We start from the raw sequence: 20,373 nt of genomic DNA, 5'->3' as shown, positions 1-20,373 counted from the left end.
TTACTCGTTCTCGTGGCGGTGGCGAAACATGCTATTGCTGAAGAAGGTTTTTCATAAGAGCATTGGCCTACATTAAAAGTAAAGAGTAAATATGCGTACGTGTACATATATTACTGGAGCGGTGCCGAGCAGACTGGGCGATGAATCTCAGCCATTGCTAATTAGAGTAGCGCGTGATATCTGGACAGGTCTTGCCCCCCCACCCCTTAATCAATCTGCCCCGACCAGCTTGGTGAAGTATGGTCAAAGAACCTCGCGGACCAACACTGCATGCGGAAGCCTCCTTATAGCAGTGGATAGGCATATGGCAGTACAGTAAATTATTCTGATTGGTTATACGTATTATAGTAAATGTAGTGGTCGGGGGTATACACAAGTGTCGTAAAAATAACTAAATGAAGTCTGCCCCTAATAGCGAACTACTCTACGAAGCCAGCAAGCTGAGTTTGCCTCCTGCCCACGGCTAACATCAGTGGCACGTGAACAGGGTACATCACCTATGAATGGCTGTACATTGTCGTCCTTGTCGTTCTCGTCGCATGCGGCGTTGATGTTGTTGAACACTGATTTAGGATGCCCTTGCGATGGGTTTTCCTGCATACCCCTCTCTTTCTGGGATTCCATCGCATGATCAAGGCAGCCAAGGTCACACGGCAGTATTTCCATTTTCATCTGGTGCGGTGTGTGTATTAGCAAGTCGTCGCATTCAAAGGTCACCTCGCACACGCGCGCACGCACACACACACAGACACACGCACACGCACGCATGCACACAGACACGTGCACGCACCATTAAGAGGGTCTTTATCACCTGTCTCTATCTAATCAGATACAATGTCATACTCCAACACACTAATATTCCCTTCATCGCATTATAACTAGAAGGTGCATGATTGCCAGACTGATGGGTAACGCCTTTGGTTCCTCAAAGACGTGCCTGAATGGCACTCAGCCTTCTTCATTAAAAAAACAGAGACAAAGGTTCCCCGTGTAGACACACAGGCTGTTGGGGCAAGTGCTTTTAATGAACACCGACAAAGGTTGTCACAGCACGCGAGGAGGTGTGTGTCAAACACCACGCCTGGACGCCTTCATCTCTCTCGTGCTGATGTCTCCACATTGCACAAGGTGCTCATTTATTATTAAGTTGATATAGGGGAGGCCCAGGACCGGTTCAGATCTCACCACTGATTTTGGTCATGAGAGGGAATGGAACTCGTGTCGCTGGATTCATAGTGCAGTGCGCTAACCACTCCAACATCCCTCCCCCCTCACACACACACACGTGCACACAGCAACGTGCTCACACAAACGCAAACGAACGTGAAATTGTACGCGCGCACACACACACGCACCAACACTGATTTCTACAAGCTCGCGCACACACGTGCGTGTGCGCATGCACGGACAAACACACATCAGCAAGCGAGCACCTGGGGAACACTTGGCGGGCCCAGTAAAAGCTGCTTACCCCGGCGCTGACAGCATGCTTGCTTATATATCACAGCTGTGCTAGGAAAATGCTCCTCTGCTCACATGCTCGCAACCTTCCCACCTCGCGGTAAATCCCGACCCTTTAGAGCCACTGGAGCCATTCTGCCGATGTCCCAATTTACAACCGCAGCGAGGCTTTGACGTCGCGGTCACACTCTGCAGACCACCCCCCACACCACCCCCCCCCCCTCCCGTTACCTGTGCTGAAATGTTCACGGCTTGTTTTTGGGATCAAATTAATTTGGCCGATTGTTTTTATTTAAAAAACATTTTTGTTGTTGTTGGGTTGTCGATGATGATGCTCTTTGTTTCACCAGAAAATCCTCACGGAGTCTTAAGAACCTCTTGCATGAGGGGGGTGGGGTCCAGCATTGAGTCCGAAGTGCCGATTCCATTGCTGAGTGGCAGGAAAACAGAGTGCTGAGAGAGACCACACTTCATACGGGAGGAGAACCAGTGCCTGATTATCCCAGTAGCACAAGTAGCTACATATGCTACAGGCCCCGCACTTTTAAGGGCCCCGCGCGAAATGCTTTAAAGCTATCAATTCCGGTTCAGTGATTCTGCACTTGCTCTATTACTGTAGTGCTATACCACCTTCAACTTTTATGAACGACTGGGTGTTTAAGGTTAGCGATTTGTCGTATTATCTGTTCGTTTCGCAAATTAAAAAATACAAATACTTTACTATGCAAGTTAAAAGTTTGTGTTTTAATATTTGCATGTTATTTTTTTAAATTAGGGCCCCTTCATAACATATGCTACAGGCCCTGTGCGAGCTTAATCCGGCACTGGGGATAACACTCAACAAGCTCTGCACAGATGGTTGCAATCCACTTGGCTCCTTCTTGCATCTTCTGGTTACCTCGCAGCCGCAGCGAGAGCTTCGGATATACTGTATGTGGGGACGTGAAATCCTCGCCTCCCAGGTGGTGGGAGGCGAGGATTATACGTAATAAAAGACCAGAGCAGAGATGCACACTCGTGACAAATGAAAACAACTAAAATGTAACGTCTCTGTGACAATTTTTGGCCGAGATGTGAGCTTTTGTAAGTATGCTGAACTTTTTTCACGCTGTATGTAGCCAACCGGTGCTAATCGTAGGTGTGGGGAAAGGACACATGCTAAACATGTGACCAACTTTGTCAACAATGATGTCCACCGATTGATTTGTCACTTCTATTAATCGCCTTCCATAAACATAAAAAAACAGTATTAATCTATTTGTATGCAAGCGTTTATGTATGTATATAGTCCAATTCATAAAAATGTACTTCCTCTATTACGTCGTGATTATTGGCGGCATGCTCATCTCTGTGAGCCAGAGAGATGAGGGCGGTTTGGAAGTCACCGATTGTGGAACATAGCTAGCACCATTCGTTCTAGATTTGAAGCTTTCGTGACTGCAAGGATTCATATTCACGTAGGTAAAAAAATTAAAATTAATTAAAGTAAAATAAATAAAAATATTGACATTTCGTGATTTTTATTTTACTTTTATTATTTTTTATTTTTTACCTACGTGACTTTACCGAAAAAACCTAAAAATATAGCACCATTCGCTCAGCTTATTCTGAGAAACGCGATTATACATCACACAAGCCGCGAGCACAGAATCCAACCGCCTTTAGTTTCGGAATTCCCGTCACAGAATGTCACGATCGTTTGACGTGCAATTTTAACAAACTGCAGTGGCATCTGGCGCTCGGGACAAACACGGCCCTGCTGGCTTGGAGTATGACCGTGACATCAATTGAATGAAGGCTCAAAATGTAGATGCGTTTGCGATTTACATTTGGCGCCCATTGACCTACTTTCACATTTTGTTTTGCGGGTCATTGTCTACGTGCGGGCGTCTGCGCTAGCTGTGGGTCTGTAGTGTGGAATCCACTTCAGTTGTGAATCGTTTCTGGGCAAAAAAATAAGAGTTGGAATTAGAAGGCTTGAAGACGCCATACAGAAACGGTGACTGTTTATTTTGTCGACAGGAAATCGGTCACAAGCGGAGGAAAACGCGGGGAGATCTTGACGATCCTGGAATTGAACATGGGCAGAGCGTTGAGCTTTGTGACAGACAACGAAGAGTGTACAACATATATGAATTGAAAATAACCGATTCTTGCAAGCACAGTTCGATGCATTTATCGTGAGCCTAAGAATCAATATCGATGCGTCTCTACGGGCACAATGTCAGCGCTCACGTTCATCACCGGGTGGTCAGCAAGCTTGCCACCGAGTCGGTTCGCGTGGATTCGACGGTTCCTGCTCGAATCCGGGTTGAAACCCTGCGATGCCGCTGGAAAGAGATAGCGGCTTATTTTGTGCCAATGTTGCGGTCCATAGCCCATGTTTAAAAGATTTACTTGAAATGGAATAATACACACTTCACGACTATCTGTAACGAACCGTAGTATTCTAGGCGTGTGTCACGTTAAATGTGATTTCATTTCAGCAGTCTCGCGTGGTGTCCATAAAGGGCATTGTGTCCATCTCACCTCAAATCACCATCAAACTGAACGACAATAGAGTGGCAGGAGTAAAGTTTTCGTATTTTTTAAATGCGCGTAAACCTGTCCCTAGTTATGACTTTGATAATTCACAACGTTTTTTTTTAAAAACAAAATTGAATTAAGCAATGAAATAAAAAATAAAACAGAAGGCCGCACTCTATTCATAAAAGCGAAATGGTGAGAAGTTATAGGCGGGAATAAAACTAACGCGAGCGGGCGTTAGCGGGAGGGTGGCGGGGACCGGGGCCCGCTCCGCAATAAATCAATTTTCCATCTGAGGCCGTCGCTCAGCGGTGCGTGTCTTCGGCGAGGGCGTGCGTGTGGCCGGCGCGCTGGGGCTGTTCCCCACCCCCCCGGGGTTCCTCCTCCTCCCCCCACACACCAACCCCCCACTCTCCTCCCCCCCCTAACTCCACCACCGCCAAACCCAGCCGAATGCCATTCGGGCTCGAAACACCGATTCGGCAGAGCCGTGGGGAAACCGTTCACCCGCAACTACCCTTTAAACAAAACAAAAATGTCAGTGTCTGGGCGGCACTCGTGTATGTTGGTGGGCCCTGAGTGGTGGTAATTCCACAGTCCGATGGTGTAGACCAGTTATTTTTTTTATGATGATGCCAAATTGGCCCTAATTTTATCAGCTTGCTGCATTTGAACTCTTACGAGTGTGCGAGTCGAGCGCTCTCCCACTGACGCCGTGCGATCTTTGCCACATGGGTGGAACGTCTAATCGACGTGTTTGAGCACTTGGCCGAAATGTGAAATATTTTAATTTTTCATATTTAATGTAAATAATACATTTCCTGATGAAAAGTGAATGCCCTTTGGCTAGCATTACACTTCCCCGCCCCCCCCCCCACACCCCCACCGCCACCCACAAACATAAGCCAAAACAAACGCTGCAGGTATTTATAAAAGTTTCTGCGGAGTTATTAATCATTCCCGACCGCTCGACCGCATTAAACAATTGCCGGCATGGTGTTAACGTAAGGCTTCCCTGCGCTGCCCGTGCAAGGACAGCCGCAAGGTCATGTGTAATGATCTGTTAGGCTTTTATGACCCAACCTCTGTAGGGGGCCACCCTGCACTTGCGGGCGAGAGAGACGGCGGGGGCGAGAGTGGGTGGATACCTAATCAGCCATTTAGTCGGATCATCTGCCAGTGCCAATCAATAGCAATGACCATCGCCGCGCCTTCCACCTTCCCCGGGCCACACGACCGGAAGACAGAGGGCGACGCGTATTGTCCGCTTGCCGTGTTGTTACAGGCGCGAATCCCAGCGAAACGATTCGTAGAATTAAGAGCAAGCGTAAACGAGACGTTCGCGATACGCTTGCGTGCGTCGGAGTGGTGGGACGGGCGCGCACACGTGCTCACCCTACCGTACAATTACTCAATTGGATCCTTGATTTAAATGAAAAAAAACCCTGCTGACAGCCCAGTGAGACTAATGTCTCTGACAACAGAGACCCGGGTGGAATAAGAACGTTCATAACGTTTATACGCTTAAAGCGATTACCATGCACGGAAAATTAACGAAATATTGTGTATATTTGAAAAAACACGACAAAAAATGCAAGATCATATCTAATTACAAAAATGGTTGAAACAAAAGTTAATTGAATTCAGGAAATGTAGGTTGAATGTTTAATTCCAGCGTTCAATAATAGTGACTTAAATAAAGATACGATTAAACAATCATACGCTTGAAAATAAGAAAAACAATCCATGTGACTAACACGGCGTGGTGAGGCTTTCATCTAGCAGTGGATTATCGGATTAATAATAATAATATAACAAATCATTAGCATACATTTTCATAAATATTGCTCTTGCCATTCCCTTTTGGAACCTTTTCCCTCCTATGCCTGGAAATGCTCGACTTGAGATGCGTGATAGCGACACAATGTTTGGTTTCAGAGAAACGATGAATCCCTATGCTTAATCGTTCAACATACAAAAATATGTTGCAAACGATTCTACGTGTGCTGTGTTACAGCACGTGCACGCATACAGAGTACTTTGTTATGTACTGTTTCTGCATACAACATACGCAATGCATGTTCGCACACTGAGTATGCATTAACGCACACTTAGTATGCATGTACGCACAATAAGTATGCACGTGTAGGAATTTTAGGAATGGGGGGGTGGGGAAATGTACAAGCAAAACTAACGCCAATATTAGGTTTATTTGAAGGTAATTTGTTGCATATTTTTTTATTGGGGGCGTGTGGTGGCACAAAGAATTTACACAAGATATGTCTCGGGAACTTGCACAAGAGTAGGGCCGGCTGTGTGCGGTGGCACGGCCCTCCCTGTACCGTAAACTTTACTCGCATTGCAGCCGTCCGCTGCGTCGGCATTTTATTATTCAGTGTTCTGCGAGGATTCGAGTAAATGGATGCGAGGTGGAGAAATTCTATTTGCGAGTGAACCCGACGGTTCAGCCTGTGCGCGAGGCCTTAATCCACTGCGCTCACGCAATTGGCCATGGCATCGCCCAGTCGGTAACGAAACTTCGTTGCTTCCCGCTTTGTTACCAGCGTCGTTTATAAAAGCGGCCCTGGTGCCGTTTGCCGAAGGAATCGCGGCGATGGTGAAAGGGTGCCCGAGGCGAGTTGTCGTTTCCGATATTTTACCTTCCAATACAAACGTTGTGGCGAGGGATACGTCTCGTTTAGAAGTGTCCAAGAGTGCTCTTCAGCAGTTTAGTTTCAATGGGTTTTATTTTTATTTCAGTTTGTCTTTTTTCATGCGACCTTCATTTTTATAAGTGTGCAGTGAAAATGTAGGGGTTTTTCAAAGTAGGGTTAACGTTTTTTTTACATCTCTCCTGTTTGATTAGTTTATGGTAATGTTCACAATGTTGGGCTGTTTTCCCCTGTTTCATATATCGCATATGTAATTGGATGCGTTTGCATGTGTATTTTATAGCAATCGGGAACCATAATTTGTGTGGTCTCTACCGGCACTTCCAGAAAGTGCCGGAAAAATTAAGTTATCGAAATTATTTCATGTTTAGATTATACATCCTTTAAAATCTCCAAATGAGAAAAATGTGAAACATTTTTATATATTTTGGGATACAAAATGTAATAAAAATTGGTTTTCAGATTTTAAAATCTCATTTCACATTTGCATGTATCATATATACATAAACTGCTTTGATATCTTTAGTTTAAACCAAGTGAGATCACGATGAAATGCATCTCTTTTGCCAACGAGAGCTGGCGGAAATGCAGTCATAATAACGGCGCTGTTATCACAAGGATATCATTGTATTACATTCTGTACATGACTCACTCGTGAATCAAGAAAATCCATATAGTATTGTGCTTTGTACTTGCATCTATAAGCACAGAGGTGTGGCGGGCTGTACAGGTGTGAACGAACCAGCGTAGCGCCGTACAGGTGTGCACCATGTTCGGCTCGGCCGCTCCATTGGTAATCGTGAGCGCTAAACTAACACCTTTCTGTCACTGGCCACCTGCAGCTCTTCGTTCTGAACCAAAACTAAACTCTTTTTTATCTTACGAGGCAAGACCCGCTAAACTATATGGCTCTTTTTCAGAAGTAGCCACAAATGATAGTTCAACAGTGGCTTATCGTGTGGAAATCTATAGCAGCCAAACACTCTAAATGCACGTTGATTCTAAATGTGGAGGGAAAAACCGGAGGACCCGGAGAAAAATCCACACGACCACGGGGAGAACACGAAAACTCCAAATATAAAGCAGGAGTCAGGGTCAGGATCGAAGCCACGGCCTCCTGCACACCAGGCGAGGTAGTTAACATTTCCCCAATCTGCACTCCCGCTCCTTCGCCCTCATCGATTAATCCGGCCACTTTTCAAGTTTCTCACGGTGCGTGGACCGGCCCTGCCGGCGAGCGAGCCGGTGCTTTGCGCACGCGCCCCAGGACATTCTCGTGACACGTGGCCCCGCCACGTGCGTGAAGGGCACAAAAAAACAACGCTCAGAAGGGGAGATCGCATTTCCATCTCTCACCCCGCTGTTAAGGTGTCATGGTGGTGATGGTGAGGAATCGGGGATACGATAAGCTCTCTCCTCTGTCGTTGAGAAGCAATTCCGGGGGGGGGGGGGAGGTGTTTTTTCACCATTACAGACAGTGAAATGCTCGATAACAGCGATTTGTTTCAGCAAAGATTCCTGCAGCAACCTAAATAAGGGGCATGTTCTCATGGAATCTTTCCCCTGCCTTAGCTATCGGAAGGTCTGTACCCAAGCCACTCCAACCTCTTGATCGGCACTTCATCTATTTCGATCGACCCTCGCATCCCGCCGTTTCGTCTGTCGTAAGGGACGGCCGTCGTCTGCGTGTTGGGCAGCTCCGTAGGCGCGTGTGATAGCTAGTAGTAGTAGGAGTAAGGCGGGCGGCGCACGGACCCCAGACGGCCACGCAATGGAATTCCTGGCCTTAAGTGAAAACGGTTACAATGCACGGACGTGCGTATGTATTGCACACATTGTTTGGTGAGGCTTGCTGCTGCGTGGGCGGTGGTTCGCCCGATGAAGATGGTTGTTGTAATCGCCAGCGAAACGTCACGGTAGCTCGAATTGTAAATGTTGTGGGTCCGCTCTCCGGCACACAGTTGTGCTGAAGTAGTAACTAATTGGCACGTTCTGTTCACGTGACAAACCTTGCTAATTGCCTGTGTCGGGTGGTGGCGGGGTTAACGGCACATTTATCTTTACCCGATCGAACCCAAAAAGCCTTTACAATGGATAATATTGGTTGAGAAAGCACGAATGATAATAATACAAATGTTGTTACTCCATGAACCTTCTTCAAGTGTGCTGTCGCTCTGTGTGCTGTGAAGTAGGGGCTATTTCCCGAAATGTCATATATTTGTTTGTTTTCTTTTAAGGCCACAGTGTTATTGACGAATGTGAGTATTATACGTATACAATTACATATATACACATCTCTTCGAAAAATCTAGTAAATACCGTCATAACCAAATATGAACAGTGATTGCAAAACCATCATCGTTTTGAAAGCAACTGCGCTATATAACGAAATTGCGTTGGGAATTTTTTGCGAGTCCTTATATCACTTGAGTAATTGACCGACAGTTGCCAGAAGCAATGCGCTGTAATTGTGTTACGTGTCGTGCATAACATTACGGGGGAAAGACGGTCCTGAGCCATCTCCATTAACAGCCCCGCGGATAGCGCGTGCTTATCGCCGCTGCATTAAAACTCATATCGCTTTAGAGATCCTATCGGCAGCAGCTGCTCGGTCTTTGGCATGCGTGCGGCACTCTTCAGGATTTCCGAAGGAGCCAAGCGAAGGGGGTGCACTCGTTACGTCTACCCCCTGCGCGCACGGCAGAGCATGCTCACCGTGCAGCCGTCACGCAGCCATTTGGTCGGTGGTGGATTTACGGGAAGGGGGGGGGAGCTGGCGCTGGTCGTGGGGATATCAGGCGTCGAGTCAAAGAGCAGCTGCATTCAAGAGCTGCCCGTGATTGGCCATGTGACTGGCATTACACGTTGGATAATTGTGAGACTGACGTCCAGAATTTCCACGTTTTACAAGAAACATCAGAGAGCTCTTGAATGCATGACAATGGCCAATACATATTTGTTTACATTTTTCCATCGGAGGTATTTGTTCTCTAGATTCTCACCAATGTGTTGTTGTGCTTTCTCCAATGTACAGTATGCGTCATATGTATTGACAGTGTCACTCACAGAATGAAACTCTCTGCTACTCCAAATTATCTACCGGCAGCAGACGCTTGCCACAAAAAGAAACGTCACTCAATGCAGTATCATATTTCAGATATCTGTGTACTTGTGTGTCTATTATTATTATAACGATGACGTTTTATTTATACGATGTCATCACGGTTGGCTATGGCTGAATTAATTGCAATTATACATTTAAATAACACGTGATTGCCAATGACAAAATAAAACATCCCTGGGTAGTAGACCTGGGCAAGTCGGTCAACAGGTTCTAACAAGAGTTTTGTTGATAGGAACATCCGCCGTGCAATTGGATTAAAAACAATTGGCAGAACATTCGTCATCGCCATCAGCCATTGTCTATTACCGCTCACAATCCAGCACTGCTACCATCCATCTCATCGCTCCATCTCCGCGGCAGTCGTCCTCCTGGACACGTTCCCTCCTTCGGCTGCCATTCCATCACCACTCTCGTCCACGGGCCATCGTCCCGTGTAGCAATGCGTGCAGCCCAAGTCCAATGCCGACTTTTCTTAACCACCAATGCGATATCTCGGATTTGCATTTATTTCCTGATCTATGTGATTCCTTTTTCTTTTTCTTGGTGTAATTCCCGAGTACGCATCTCTCCATGCAGGCAGAACACTGTGCATTAAATTATGATCAGCTAATCAAGCAGGATAATATATTAAACGTCATGGTTCCGAGAACAATTATCTCAGTAATTGGAAAATTTCAGTGGCAGAGATTTGACAACGAATAGAAATCAGGGTAGATTCTGTTCAACAAATATTAACATTGTATTTCAGAAATGTAATTGAGAGTGGCTTAACAAAAACACACCCAGGTGTGAGCAGCAGTACAAACTAGATGTGACGACTCGCCTTCCAAACACATTTTCCGATTGTGATATTTTTCTCCATGCGCATCAACGTGCGCACGCACGCGTGTGGTCCGGAGAGCCTTGCTGATGTGCGGCACAGCACGGAGCTGCCTCCGGTCACTCAAACTCAGGCTCCGGCTTCATTATTACGTCAGCTGGTAAGGCTCATGGAGCTGAGCCGCTCTGTTACAAGGACGATCCCAGCCCAGTGGCGGCAGTTACAGGACCGTCGCAGGGTGTGAATGTGCAAACAAATAAAGTTGCACTGGCCAGGAAACGAATTCAGGATTTAGCGGTTGTGTTGCTACAGCTCTCCCTTGTGTCTTATATTCGTACCGCTCGATATTCGATGTTTCGCTCAATTTGTTGGAGCCCTTCAATGCAGTTCTTAAAATAAGCTCCCGGCACGGGGAGCAAAACCTCGGAGCTCGTGTGGAACAACGGGCGGTACGAGCATGAGAGATTGTAGATACACGGCTCGCCATTCAGCAGAGAGAGTCGTTGTCACGGATGAGTCAGTGGCCTGGTTGGATTTGTGGAGGGCACTTCAAGTCGGTCGTCTTCCTGCAAGTCGTTTCGGTTTAGATGTTGGGCGATCCCTGCAAGAGCGCCGATCCAACCCTCGCCCCCCCCACACCTCCCGCTACCCTCCCCCCGCGGCTAACCGGCAGCAGGCGGCCCCCAACCCCTCAGTCCCATCGCTGAATAATTTGGAAGGATACGCATTTCTGCCTGTTGGCACTTGGGTGAGATGTTGCCAAGCGTTATCCCCGAAAGCCACTTTGGACTTGGTACACTGCCCTGTGATGTTGTATGTTTCGGCACTCAGCATTCTGGGCATTCTCAGCGATTCCTTGCGTTTGCGCCATGAGCAAACGCCGCCATTCATTGTCAGCATGTAATTTGACCTTTCAGTGGAATCCTCAAGCTCGTGTACACGCGCAGACCTTTGCCAATGCACGGCTGGATGAAGGCCTTCCCGCTCCCCGCGGCTCTTGGGTGTTTTTTTTAGCATACGTCGCCACGCCGTTTAATGCACATTGGTGTAGGTGAGCAGCATAGAGGTGAGAACACAGAAGTACACTCCAACAATAGATTTTATGGCATCGTCCTCCGCTGCCCCATGGTCTATAACACCTGTTATGCATGGTGGCCGCCCATACAAGCTCTACACAGACTCGACCCTAGTTTGCTTGAGAGATCTGACAGCATTGCATTCTGGGTGATTTAGTCAGAGGCCCTCACCGGGCCCATACGGCAGATTTAAAGGTATTTTACAAAATATTGTAAAGTATTGCAACTCAGAAGAAATGGAATTTCGTACAAATATGAATATTTTATATATATAGAATTGGCATTGATTTGAATACCGTGCTACAAACCCAGTGACTCATTTTAATTCCCAGCCATGGCTACCTCAACTGGTTATGGTCACCTTCACCAGCACACACTGACCGGCGCAGTGAAGTATGGTCAAACAACCGCCATGACCAACATCAATGGTGGGTGGTCAAAGGGCTGTAAATTAGTGCAGGACAGACAATGCAACTGCCCTCTTTAAATAAAAGCCACCATATGTGCGACTTCTTGTGTGAGCTGATGGGCTCGAGAGCACAAGCGAAACACGATGGTCTGCGAAAGGGCAGTGCGGTGGTACTTTGCACGGCCCCAACTGGGCCACAGTCCGAGATTGTAAAACGTTCACCGACGACGACGCAACAACAGCAGCAGCAGCAGCCTCGGCAGACATTTCCTCTTCATGCAAAGAACTACAGTTTGACGCCTTTTGTGGACCAAAGTTGTAATCCATCGTCGAGGCGCATTGTGCCCAATAAATTAGGAAACGGAGAGACGTGACGTTTCAATCCATCAGCCTGCGCGCACCTTCCGTACATTTTATGCCTGGCAGCGTTTGTTTAAGCAGCCAAACCGCGGACTGCTTTTGGTTGTCCGAGTTTCATTAGTGGCGCAAGGCCTTGGGCTTTTTTTGTTTGTTCATATATTTATATATATATTTCACCTTCCTTTGACATGTAGCACAAACACTAATTTTTTGTTGTACGTTGTGGCGTCTGCAGATTTATTTTTTGCCTCCTGGACGTTGTATTTGCTTGCGCATCAAGGCTTGGTGGGGGAGCTCCATTCTCCCGACTGGCTCCTAATAAACTGGCAGCGTGTCCACACTGCATCAATCAGTTTTATGGCTCCCCAGGTCACATTATTACCGCTTGAAAAGCGTCATAAACCGGAGCACTTAAACACCTGTCATTGGCAATAAAACTTCATAGACCTTCCAACATTTTGTAATAATTTATGTTTTGGCCTCCTCATCTCCAAAATTCCCTTTTTTGGTAAGAGGGTTTTTTGTTCTCTTGTTATATTTTGGGAATCATGTAATTATTGCACTTAATCAATATAATATTCTTATCATTTCACGGTAAAGCAGAAACGTACATTGGTGTTTCAGAATGAAGATCGATGATCGTGATCAGCTTGCAGTGAAAGCCTGAAACAAAATTGGCAGTCTGCTGAGAGATTAAGTCGCCCATTTACAAATTTGTTTCCGGCATAGAAGACTTTGCCCCACACAAAGTTTTCTTAAATGCACCCAATCCTATTAGAGCTTAGAAGTGAAATGCGGTTGAGTCTCTGGATGGGATGGTACCTTAGGAACACCAGATATTTACAGGCAGGTTTGAGTCGTAGATTGCAGGTCAGCAATGTATCCTTGAACCTGTGTAGTGCGTTGAGTGAAGAGGCAATTGATGAGCTCGAATCTGCTAGGATGTCATCTTCTGAATAAATGAAAAACATGATTTACCTAAACCGTAGGTTTTTGTAACCAATGCAACGATCTTTGTGTTGGTCTAACCCATAAACAAATACGTGTAACGTGCCGTTACCATTATTATTTTTGTAAGCACATGGTTACATAGAAGCTGTACCAATTAAATTATCAACAGTACAAGGCGATGAAGCTTGTGTTTGAGAGGGGCTCGTAAACGCTGTGCTTCACGCTCCTCTCTCCGCCTGCCGCTCTCATGCTGACGCGATGGCAGTGCCAGTGGGCACGGCCTCCTCGGCCTTCTCCTCTCCGTCGTGGAGGAGGAGGAGCGGGCAGGATGCGGCATCTGCGATGACAGACCCTGCAAGTTGAAAGGCAGCCAGCCGATAATGAGCAGCGTGCAACGGGGGATGTGCATGCCTGAGTGCGTACGTGTGTGTCTAGTGGCGGGTGCGGTGGTTTGCGCAGTGCGCTTACAAACCCGGCAATCTGAGTTAGGTTCCAGGCTGTGGCTCATAACGGCCACGAGTCTTCACTCAACTAGTTCTGGGCCCCTCCCAAGTTGACCCAGCCTTAAACGGGTAGTGCAGGTTGATTTAAAGATCAGCAATGAGGAGACAATGGTGACCGGGCATGGTGCTGGCCACACCACCCCATCGCCCCACGCTGCTGGTCTCGAAAGTCCCCGCTGACACCACCTGTCACACCGTCCATTGTAGGCAACATGTGGGGTCTTTGCCGTGGTGTGTGGAGAGTAGTGGCGCAGTGCTTAGCACACTGATTCTAGGCAGCTGGTTCCGTCAAAGGGAAACGGTATAATATGAACCTATCCTGGGCTTTCCTCGCTGATCTTTGGTTGAGCATCCATTGTGGTTTGTAAACAAAGCAGCCCAGGCATGATGCTCGCCTCTCTCCTTCCTCAAGAGCTGTGTGGACCTGAACAGGTGCTCACTAAACGACGCTTGTCCGTTCGACTACATTGCGTAAACAAGGTATTATTATTGTCTTTTGTGAAGAGTGGTGCTGCAGAACATCAGTGAAGTTGGCCTAATAACCTGGCCTAGACCCATTCCTTATGTTAAATCAGCGAGGCAGTGGGTGCGAATAACATCGACACATCTTTATGAACTTGGATATGGGGTCAACTTCAAATCTATGTGAGGCAATCATGGCTGGGGATGCATGCTGCTGGCCAGGGGCATCTTATCGATGCTCCATCCCCCGTACCCGATTCCATGAATTGCCAAGCTTCAGGGTCACCATTCGATTAAATAATCAATTATTTTGACGTTGTGTTGCCTGTAGAAACTCCAGTGGCTGCAAGAGCGACATGAACGTGTTTTATAAATAATACATTTTTACATGGACAATTTAATGCACTTATCATAAACATAACAATCAATTTTGATTGATAAATCGATGCATAGTTACACGTCTAGTGCTGGCCATCCAATCCCCCGCGTGTGCTTCTCCGGCCTTCATCGCGGCTCGCGAGCAGCACTTGTCCCGATGGTACACAAGGCGTATGGGGGATATTCGTCCGTGCGTTTGGGAGGAGTGAGAATGCACGAGCGTGGTGTGATGTCACAGCTATAGCTCTCCGATTCGTTTTCGGGTTGTGCCCATCATGTCGAACATGATGATGATGTCCGACGTTTCTCACATGCTGCTGGGAGCTTATCCAGGAACTCGAATTTCACTTAGCAGCGGCACCACCCGGCTGTTGGAAGCCTCCCCTCCTGAGCGGGAGATGTGGGAAAGGCCCACCGCTGACGTCTTGCGACCGACTGCCCGCCCGTGCGTGGCAGCGTTTGCCTGCAGAATTGTGCCAACTTTTGTCAAAGTGAAAAGTGGCCCCGGTGATGGAGGAGCGTTGCCAGGGGAGTGCGCGGAGGCCGGCTCGGGACGGCTTGTTTTGCTTTGCGAAACAAGCGCGCGGGGCCGAGAGGCGGAAAACTCCACGGATGCGCGCGTGATTGATAGCGGCGGGAGCGGCACACCGGGACCGGGCCTTCACTCCTCTTCTGCTGTCTCGGTGCAGATTAATTGCCGCACGGTGTGGGATGAACCGGATTACATGGGAGGGATCAATGTTACCCGGTGGGTGATGAAGGGTCCTCTCGTCCGAAGCCTGATCGCGTTACCCGTCTGTATGAGGATGAATTGCGCGGTTTAAACCAGTTTGTCGGAAAATTGCTTCTGTTTTTGGCCTTAAAGGGAGTATTCCTATTATCCCATTATATCATCACATAGGAGTGACCCTGTGAAAGTCACAACATTTCCTTGTGTACGACGAAAAAGATGTTGCCACCTTTTCCCGTAATCTATTCCCCAACGTAGGCTCATAAAAGCGCATTAGCTCGTGACTCCTACACCCGTGGTTGTGCGTCTTCAGTAGAGGAGGATATTAAAACTGGAGGCAAATGGTCTGTTAATGGTCAGCTCCGTGTAAAGTATCGACACCAATTTGGGATGTGAATGGATTGTGCTGAGGATCGGGGATTGTGTCCGTTCTAATGAAGTCATATCGGATCCACGCTCGACATCTCTGCATCTCTTACATGACACTGAACACTCATTATTTATGAGAGAGGGAGAAGAGGCATTTATCTCACTCACCCCTGCAAAAAAGTAGCACACCCATACTGAATACAAAATGCGCCTATGCCGGGGACAAATGTTTTAAACAATTGAGGTTTTGTTTTGTTTTCGACTGCTGCACTGTCTCAGAATGCAGGGGGAGGTCGAGTGGCAACAGAGACACCGTCATGCTTGGCATACAGACTATAGTGGTCATCCTATGGATGGACTTGCCCTCGCCATAGGAACGTTGAATTTCCAACCACTTGAAAGAAATGAAACTGCTCATTTTCAGCAACAAATCACTTATATATTTTTTGCAAGACTAAATATATGCAAATTTCGTGATTCTGAGTCAAGTGGATGAATCCAGACGTGAGCCACTCAAGGGCCCGCCGTGCCCCTGGGGTCAAAGCTCCTGGCCAGAGAGAGAGTCGCCCTGTGCATGTGGGGCTGCCTGAGTGACGAGCGGGCCGTGGTTCACCGGCCAGCCAGCAATTCATTTCGCAAAGTTGAATTTGTCAGTCGCTGATGCGGCACTGCCATAGCAGTTGAACGTGTGCTGCACTGCAAACGCAGCGGCCTGGGCTAGTCCCTGGCTGTGCACAGCGTCGGTGTCTCGTAGTGTCTTAAACTGCACTTGTCGGGCGTCTCCAGGGTTGACTCAAGCTAAACGTCGAGTTAGGAGCAAGCATTGATTATGGACATTAACAACTGGGAAGCCAATGGTGGCCGGGCGTGCAGCTAGCCACAAGTCTGCATTGTATGGGCCTTAATAGGTGCTCACGAATGGAACTTGCGCTACGCTCGTTAAAGCTTAAGGGCGTATTTTTGTCCATATCTATAAATTAATCTGTGTTTACATATCCATGTGTGGGAGACGTCCTGTGCCGGCTAGACCATGCGATTCTATGACTTGTCACAATTGAATAGTCATTAAATTTCTCTTCGAATTTTTACCATCTGCCTTTTATTTTTCTCCGTGCATTCTGTCACATTGTGCAGTTTTGTTTGCTCCCATTAGCCTAATTGTCACATTAGCATATTGTTTGTAAATAATGTTTTCTCACACGCTCGAATCTATGTATACATCACGAGCATGAACATCTATTATTCATAGAGTGGTCACCGGCACGCCCCGCACATGGACATTAGAACACCATTCCAATGTCCAGCACTTGGGGAGCTTGGCTAATGGGTACTCTTTTTTTGCATATGCATTCATTTAATATCCATCGAGGCATGCGGGCTGCCCTCGTGAGAGGGCGTTGGATGGAGCCCCCATCCACGTGACTTCCCCACGCATGATAAAATGTCGGCATCATGGGCGTAGACATCAATTGTAATCGGTGCATTGATGAAACAAGCAGGATACATTTCGATGGATCGATCAAAGCGTCGTGACGTGCTTACCGCCAGCCCGTACGCGAGTCCCACTGAGGATCGCGACAGATCGTCCCGTGTGGTGGCCCCGTCCGTCGGTGCTGCAGAGTGGCTGGGCAGCGGTGGGTTGAGGGTAGGAGACCGCACGCTTAAAAAGTACTTTTGGCGGCCTCCCTTCTCCTGCTCATCTCGCGGTCCCTCAAATTGCTTGCAAATCAGGACCGATGCTGCAAAGAAAATAGCTTTTGCTTTCGAAGCCTGCATTGCAATCTGTTTCATTATTACGGGACACACGAGTGGTTTGTAATCGGTCGGTGGTTTCTGTTATTCTAACGCTCATTTGCAGTTCCCTCACCCATGACGCTTCGCCCGCCGTTTGGTGTAATTGCAATATCATGCGCTCTGCTTTTCGTTTTGTCCCTGCCTTGTTTGCACTGTGAGCCATTCTGTCAATGACTTCCACTGATCACAGCTGCTTTGTGCTGCCATTGTACTCTGCTGCCGTCCATTGTGTGCCTAATGGGTGTGAGTTCGTGATTGAATAGATTTCGGACCAGATTCACACTTAATAAAAAACACGAGCTTGGCAATATGCCCCATAGTTGACAATGCGGAGACATTCACAAACACGCATATTCAGACTCTCGACATGCATCACACTTATTATGCATGCTTTGTCCTTCTACGAATATATTTTCAAGAGTGGTATGGTAAATGCAAAGCCGTATGAAGATTGGAAATTCACAAGTTCCGGAAAATAAATCTTTCCCCTTTCCAAAAAGCAACTCTGAATTTTGAGTGTGCATAACCTGACCTGGAATATTGGCAGACACATTATAACTGATGCATTGCGGCAACCACTGCCTCTCACTGCCATCTGCGAGTCGCAAAGTTGTAGATAACTGGGCGAGTGCCAGAGGGTTGTGCAACAGTGCATGCTTGGATGAGGTGAAGAGAGAAAGAGAGTAGGGATCACACTACAGCTATCATCCGTCCATTGTGGTGATCAGACGGTTGTGAGACCATGCCATTGAACAAAGACGGTCACTGCGTCGCACCCTTTCAGATGCACTTCTGCGACAGTCCAGAACGCTCTTCCGATATTATTAGGAAGCCGCTGGGGATTTGCACCTTTAAATCTGGATTGAAAACCGATTTATTTAGAGCTGCTTTTTGCGTTTAGTTTGTTGTCCTTCCCCCTTACCTGCAATAAGCACAGTTGCCTACGTACGGTGCAAAAGAAGTACAACGTACGTGCGTACTTAGGAAGCGAGTAGTCTTGCTGGTTGTATAACTCAAGAACCGCACGCACCGCCTGTCTCGTCGTGTTCCCTCGGCAGGCCGGAGTGGCGCTGGGCGTGGTGGAGGGCGGCGCGCTGTGCCGCGGGGTCGGCTCGGTGCCCACGCTGGGCCGCCGGCGCCACCGCCTCGTCACCAGCAGCTGCAGCAGCAGCAGCGAGATCTCGCTGTCCAGCACGTGCAGCGAGCTGTCGACGCACTCCTGCCCCTGGCCCGCCGAGCAGCGAGAGTCCACCGCAGGGCAGGTGGGTCGCCTTCTAGAGCCCGGGGCCGCTCAGATTGACGCGGGGCGCACGCGTGCGTGGGACACGCAGGGGCCTGCCGCCGCTTCGCTCGGCATGCAACAGGTTCGCGGATTCTGCTGCGTTGTGGGGTTTTTCGCGGTTTTGCTGGAGAGGCCTCCGATGTGTTATCGGGTCGTGAAACGTTCAGGTCGTCGCACTAAAGAAACAGGCGACGCAGACCGAAGACACACTAGAGATATTGACCGATTTTTCAGAAAGACTCTGGCTGCGGCAGCCATCAAGTCACTAAGCGGCCCCTCTCCTCCGCCGCACACCCCCCCCCCCTTCCCCCCCCCCCCCCCCCCGGTGCGAGCGTCGCTGGTTCACCTCCACCGTCGTTTTACAGAAAGTGGAGATGAGGGACGGGCGGCACGCGGACAAGGAGCAGGGGAAGGAGTCGGCGGGGAGCGAGAAGGATCGACCGTCCAGGGCGGAGGAGCAGAGGCGGAGTGGCAGCGTGGAGCTGGGGGCCCTGCCCAGCTCCCACGAGGAGGCACTCAAGCGGCAGCAGAGGAAAGAGATGAGCATCCTGCAGGCAAGGATGGAATCTTTACTTATACTGGAGGATTCGGATGAGTTATGAAGCTTTTTTTCACGGATGTCCAGTAAACGGCAACAACAACAACAAAAACAACTCGCCACATTCGTCATACAATCACAAACTGAAGAATATATGCAGTCGTCTGATGTTTCAGGGAATGTCCCTTTTTCAGAGCCAGAAGAAAGAGGTTACAGAAATGTGTTGACTGTAATTGGAGATCATATTTTACCGTGCGAGGCTTGCGTAAAACTGGGATTCTCCTGCTGACTTTCATCAGCTGACTATATATCTTCTCCGTGGGCATGATGAATGTGGCGAGATATTTATTTATTTCTGCTTCCGTGCGACTGCCAGCAGACTCCCCTGAGGACTGTTGTTTAATTGTGCAGTCGAGGGAGACGTGGGCCCACGCAGATGGTCTCTGGGCGCGCTCGGCCTGCCGAGCCGCTCTGTCAAAATTGGACGATGCCCTCAGAGTTGTCCTTCAGAGTGAAATGTTACAACGATAATTTCCAATTAATGTATGAGTGCACTGTGATACATTCTAAATTGGCTGATCATTTTTAATGGTCTCGGCTGATAATGCAACCTAAATATATTGGCCGCGGTTTTAATTAGCTCGATCGTTCGTTAGGTAGAAAGGTCAGTGGATGAGCGGAGAGTTGGCGACGCCTCCCAGCAATTGTTCCTCTGCGTTGGTCGGCACCGCTGAGAATCAGCTGCACCTCCACAAAGCCAAAGATCCCCTATATAGCCAAGCAGGCTCTGATGGGAAAGTGTTGTTCACAGCACCTGTGAAGGAAGGCACAACGTGGTTGCCTTTCTATCCCCATTGTTGAATTTTACACACTGTACCAGGTTGACATTTCACCTGAGTCGATCTAGGAGATGCCCCA

The 20,373-nt window shown here is 48.0% G+C and overlaps 1 protein-coding gene across 13 annotated transcripts in view; it reads left to right on the top strand.

Moving 5' to 3' along the window:
- The window catches only part of NCKAP5 (NCK associated protein 5), a 264,077-nt gene that overhangs the window by 207,130 nt on the left and 36,574 nt on the right, over window positions 1-20,373 (top strand). For all 13 annotated transcript variants that reach the window (XM_061557707.1, XM_061557713.1, XM_061557709.1 and 10 more), the window contains 2 exons: window positions 18,694-18,897; window positions 19,283-19,471. In XM_061557707.1, the coding sequence (XP_061413691.1) occupies window positions 18,694-18,897; window positions 19,283-19,471 (393 nt within the window). The remainder of the gene's footprint in view (window positions 1-18,693; window positions 18,898-19,282; window positions 19,472-20,373) is intronic.

This window comes from Lethenteron reissneri, chromosome 23, assembly GCF_015708825.2.
Source record: "Lethenteron reissneri isolate LAM-NWPU_2019-01 chromosome 23, ASM1570882v1, whole genome shotgun sequence".
NCBI classification, from domain to species: domain Eukaryota; kingdom Metazoa; phylum Chordata; class Hyperoartia; order Petromyzontiformes; family Petromyzontidae; genus Lethenteron; species Lethenteron reissneri.
Note: the sequence above shows the minus strand (reverse complement) of the source record. Positions and strands in the feature narration are given on the sequence as shown.